Below are 6,000 nucleotides of genomic sequence, written 5' to 3' on the forward strand. Positions count from 1 at the left end.
AATTAAGGCAATGACATTAGCTTATAAATACGGGCATGGGCTAACATATGCTCAAGACTTGATTTGAGAACATGAGCACATTCCCAAAACAAAACATGAGTACCTCCGGTGGTGCTGCACAGAGAAGGTAAAAGCAGTGGTAGTTTCTTTCAGGATCTGAAATTTGGCAAACACGAGATCTTTCGAGCAAATAAGTTCGTACGGCTGCCCCAGATATCCTTCCACTCTTGTCAAATTGGATCTCAACAAATTTACCAAAACGACTGCATTGTGATACCAGGGTGAACACAAGGAATATAAGCTCCTCCGGACAAGTTAAAACTCAAACAACCGACATTCATGAACAATAATGTACTATAACTCAATTAGGACAATGTTTCAAAATAATAAGCAGTGCAGAATATCACCAGAACTCAAACAGACCAGCCAGTGAGAACAATTGAATCATGAACTGACCCTCAATCCATTTGATTCAACCACCAATGTTTTCACCAAGCACTGTTTCAGGGAAAAAGAGGTTGGTTGGGGGGTGGGCGGAAGACAGATGTATATAGACTTTTTTTATCTAAGCCTTACTCTGATCTCACATACTAATGTAATGAAGTGCACCTCTGACTTTGCATTGACTTTTAATATATATTATTTTATTATAATTGTATTTTTAGTTATCCCACTTTCGACAGCATTTGCACGGAAGTAAACTGGTGAGCAAGGAACGTGTATTAAAGCAATGATTATCTTGACAAGTCTTACACAGCAATTACCCACCTTGAGTTGTTGTTCCTAACCGTTTTGGCATTACCAAATGCTTCAAGAACTGGATTGGACTGCAAAAGATAAACAATCAAAAACACCAAGTGAGGAAATATTTCCATCCTTTACAAATTAATGGAAATTTATCAAAGCTTTCAGTTTTAGGAACTAAAATTGTAACCAAAAAATAAATAAAAAATTGTATTCTTACTTCTAGAACTTGTTGTTCCACCGTCCGCCCTTCTACTCCAGATCGACCCCCAAGGTGAGCAAGATACCGCATAAGCATCTTTGTTGTCTCAGTCTTACCAGCACCACTCTCTCCACTAACTAAAATTGAGTTGCTCTTTCCCTCGTTGATCATTGCCCTGTTAAATGTAAGTATAAAAGGCAATAGCAGCAAGAAAAAAGGTCGTATATAAGAAAATATGTGAAGTACCTGTATGCAACATCTGCAACTGCAAAAACATGAGGGCTTAGCTCTCCAAATGCAGCTCCTTTATATTGTTCCATCATGTGAGTATCATACAAATGTGGTAATCTTTGAAATGGGTTTACAGCAATCAGGATATTTCCGGTGTATGTCTGGAAAAGATAGTTTAAAAAATAGTATAAATAGACTATCTGCAACTTTCTTCTTTCATTTGACTCAAAATCTACTTTAGTATTGTTAAATTACCATTTGTCCCAAAAGCTTAAGCTCTCAGGAAATTGTGAATTTAATCACTTAACCATAATTCTAACTTTCCTCCTCACTTGTAGGCCTAAACTTCCCCTTAATAAGTGGGGGTTCAACAAGTGGGAATTTAACATTTTAAATGGGAGGTAGAGTGAAGACAGGGATCGAACTCAAGATCTCCTACTCTGATACCATGTTAAATTACTGATTGTCCCAAAAGTTTAAGCTTTTGGGATATGGTAAATTTAATCATTTAACCACGTACTTCTAACACTTCTCCCTCACGTTGGAATTTCAATGGGAGGTAAAGTGGAGGAAACAAGGATCAAACTTAGAATTATATGCTCTGATACTATGTTAAATTACCGTTTGTCCGAAAAGCCTAATCTCTCAAGAAATGGTGAGTTTAATCACCTAACTATAATTCTAGCAAGTACATTAGCATACAAAAGGGGGTGGGGGATCTTAAATATCTTACATATATTTCATTAAGTTCATATCTGGTTGCCAAGTTATGCAGTACTCCGGGTTCATGCAAATAGGAAAGCTTTGTCATGTCATCTACACCTCCAGGAGGAGCCTCGGCATCCTTTGGAAACACTTTTGAAATATTTGCGACAACCTGCAATCATCTTTTCCAGTTAGTGAAAAATACAAAACACTATATAATATTTTGTTTTATGCAATATCAAATTATATGAAGACAAACATCATATCAGATTGCAACTTAAGTTATAGACGAACCACAAGATTAAAAATTAATGGGTACCATTTGCCTTAGAAACCAGTAAATTTGACGCTAACCATGCAATATTCAACTTATGGAACAGATGCCTTGCACAAACTTGTAACCCAAAGTTAAGTAACACAGATTTATGAAACAGATAAGCTTGTCTGACTCACTTTTTTCCCATTTGTGGTCTGTGCATGAACTTCTTCACCATTGATTCGGAGGACTTCTCCATCAATCCATGCCAGTGATGGATCTTCAACCCATACATGAGAACCTACAATGATGTTATCTGGTCCAGCCTACAAAAACAGCACGGCATAGATGTAAGGAACATCAATCCAACAGGAACAATAGTTGAAAGAAAATTTTTAAATAAATAAATAAAATAAAATTGTTATGCAATGTACATGCATAAAGAAAGAGTCGACACAAGCAACATGAACTGGAGTTCTAAATTATCAACCAATCCTTGACATATCATTCTTTGCAAAAGAGCAAAAATTAATCCCCTAAAATGTTTGAATTGAAATCTAAATGTATCCATAGTGGAAACTGGTTAATATGGCTAAGATAAACTTATAAAGTACTTTAAAAAAGTACTTAATAATTGATGAACAATATCACAAATCTATGAACATGCATAGAAGGATCACATGAAGAACTTATTAATGACAAAAGAATTTCCCCAGCATATATCAATATTTAGGTCAGGCTCTACATCAATGAGAAAGATGGTCTGGAAGTCCATGAATACTTGACCTTGTTTGTCAATAAACAACTCTCTAATTGCTACAATGTTCCATCAGGCTTGCAACACATTAAGGAAGTGAGACAACCAAAATAAATTGACAGTATTACACTCACAATCTAAAAGACCCAGATTACATGGAAAGGCAAGCCACTAGCAACACCGGTCACAATCGCCACACTCACTAATGTAGCAACCTTATCACAGTAACCGCGGTGGCATCCCCTATTTCATTTTCCACCACTGACACAGTACCATGAAGCCAAACTCACATTCACATTATCACCAACTACCCGCCACTCCCCAAGGGTTCCATGTCTTAAGTTGCAATTATTTGTTCAGTGGCAATCCAACAATTCAGCAAAAAAAAAGTGGCAATCCTACTATCAATTATCAAAAATTGCTACAAAAGGAAACAACTTGAACTCAAAATCCTTACACTATCACACAACCATCACCACCCCATATTTTCTTTAAGCAAATTATCTCCAGTCCTAAAACTGTTTTCTCCCTGATTTTTAGTTCAACAAATCTCGTGTGCCAACGGCAAAGCTGAACTCACAAGCATTCACTACAAATTCAATACCTCGAACTTGTGCCAATCACTAGACACTATAACAATCACCAAATTATACTCCAACCAACCATTTATAAACTCCTTTGGTGATTCAATCACTTCATTTTCTATAATTAGAGTGTGTTTTCTTCAATTCTTTGATGGGATTTTTTTCTACTGTAATTGCTATGTACTCAAATTTGACTAAGTATGTATAAAACCTATAATTAGACAATGCAGGTGATGAAACAGGAATGACTTTTCAACATAGTTTTAGTCATACATTGCCCTTTTTTTATTTTTCATTTTTTAAAAAACCATTAAAAGAAATCCTAAACTATATACTTACTAGAATTATCAAAGTTCTAAATCACAACAAAATTAACAAAAAAATAATAATAATAATAATAATAACATCAATAACTTCAACTACAAGCTTAAGTTCCGATTCAACTCAGCCAATCAATGAGTCATAGAAACAAAACCAATCAGCAAAAACGAAACAAAAATCAGATATATATATATATATATTGTTTAGTTACCATGGATATCGATTTGTAAGAAAGCGATCTTCCTTTCTAACTCATCCGAGGCAGGACCGAGTCGAACACAGAACTGAACTCAGTGAGTCAGATCGGACTTGTAACTTTCAAAAACTACAACGTAAGCTGAAGAAGAAAAAGAAAACGATAATCAGAAGAATACAAAGTTCAAGAGAAAATTTTTGTTTTTGATTTTCTTAGCCCTGTTCTCAAAAGCTTTTTATGTTTTCTCTCTCTTCAAGAAATGAAGGTTTGGATGCTTATATATATATATGTGAAAAGCAAGTTTGAGCTTCTCTGTCTCTGTCCTTCTTTCCTTCTTTCTTTCTTTCTCTCTCTCTCTCTAAAGTTGTTGCTAGCTATTGTGTCTTTCTCTCTCTAAAATTTTTTCCTACTTTTTAAATTTTTTTATTTTATTTTCTGAGTTAGAGGGGAGGAAGGGTGGTGGGTCTGGTTGGACATTCGTGGTCTCCACAAACCTTGGTCTATGACTCTATGTTGTCCTAAACCGACATTAATGAGGTAATTGTATATAGGTACTAAAATGTGCTTTTCTTGTGTTTTGGTTGTGTTTTGAGCCTAACCTTTGCTATTATTTACGTGGTTGTCCTTTCCTTTTTCATTCTTAAAGAGGAAGATAGATAACTGCCTTTTCATAAAATTTTTTTAAAAAAAGATAGGTAATTGCCTAAAAAGCTAAAACTGTGTTTGGTTCGACAAAAAATATTTTCAAATGTTTGGTTATAATCTTAAAAATGCTATGAAAAAACATATTTATCATCTCCCAAGCACATATATAAGAAAAAAACTAAAATTTTAAATTTAAAAAAATCGTGATTGAGGATTGATGGTCAGCGGTGATGGTTGGCCATTAGAGACCAGGAGTGTTAGTGAGGGGTGAGAGGTGGAGTTTTGGTTGATGAGTTTTGGGTGAAGTGGAAAGTGGAAAATAAAAGCATAAACCAATTTCCAACATAAATGTCTTTATTTTGTGGTCGGTCAAAAAACAATTTTAGATTAAACAACATTTTTAGTCGCCCCAAACACTCGTAAATGCAAAAATATTTTCCAAAAATCAATCTCAGTCTAACCAAACACAGCTTAGTTTTGTCGTGTTTCAATGATATTGTTTAACCTCCTTCACACAAATTGCTTGAATTCTAATCCTCATTTATTCTATCAGTGCATTTCAATTAGTATTTTGCTTTAAATAAAATAAAATATAGTTGTACCTTAAAAGAATGAGATTAAAAAAAAAGTTTATCCATTTAGGGTTGTATTTGAATTTCACAATTCACATTATAGGGCACGATGGTTTTATCAATATAAAAGGTGGGTTGAAAAAATGGGTGCATCACAAACAAATGATGACCTAAAAAAGGGGGGACATGATGATCAAAAGAAGGAGAAGCATAGGATTAGCATTCAAATCTTAGAATATCATACTTCAATATGAAACTAATGAATTTTTTTTTTTTTTTTTAATGTATAGAGAATTACAATATATGAGCGATGCATAATCCCCTTACTATCCTTATATTATTTGTAGGGGACACGATTCTATTCTATATCACTTTTTTTTTTTTTTTTGTAAAGGTTGAATCAAGTAAGTTGCTGTATTTTATTTGTAATTTTAGGTATCCTTTTTATTAGTATTTTTTTTTAATGAATGTTTTTACTAGTATTTTATTGTATCGTGATTGTTTAATTTGATTAGACCACTTTGAGCAGCTTTGTCAAATTCTAACGTATAAAGTCATGACCTTAGCAACTTAATGAAGGGGCACACAAGCCTCAAGGTTTTCTTTCTTTATTTTCTCTCTCATTGCAATCGAGGCTCTTTTTTTTTTTCGTGTTTATTTTTTTAATATAATCCTTGCTTAATCATTTTTCTTTCTTTATTTGTGTCATTTTCTCTCTATTTAATCAATCTTCTATAACCAGGAAAAGTCATTAACAATACAGAGAAAATTCTTAGGTACTTTCGAA

The 6,000-nt window shown here is 33.8% G+C and overlaps 1 protein-coding gene across 1 annotated transcript in view; it reads right to left on the reverse strand.

Moving 5' to 3' along the window:
• Positions 1-4,373, reverse strand: part of LOC126714175 (myosin-17-like) — a 28,861-nt gene extending 24,488 nt beyond the window's left edge. The window contains exons 1-7 of the mRNA XM_050414201.1: positions 4,012-4,373; positions 2,336-2,464; positions 1,911-2,054; positions 1,193-1,338; positions 965-1,121; positions 769-827; positions 104-263 (exon numbers count right to left, since the gene is read on the reverse strand). Of these exons, the coding sequence (XP_050270158.1) occupies positions 104-263; positions 769-827; positions 965-1,121; positions 1,193-1,338; positions 1,911-2,054; positions 2,336-2,464; positions 4,012-4,014 (798 nt within the window). The 5' untranslated portion in view covers positions 4,015-4,373. The remainder of the gene's footprint in view (positions 1-103; positions 264-768; positions 828-964; positions 1,122-1,192; positions 1,339-1,910; positions 2,055-2,335; positions 2,465-4,011) is intronic.
• Between the last annotated feature and the right edge of the window lie 1,627 nt (positions 4,374-6,000).

Source organism: Quercus robur, chromosome 2, assembly GCF_932294415.1.
Source record: "Quercus robur chromosome 2, dhQueRobu3.1, whole genome shotgun sequence".
NCBI lineage: Eukaryota > Viridiplantae > Streptophyta > Magnoliopsida > Fagales > Fagaceae > Quercus > Quercus robur.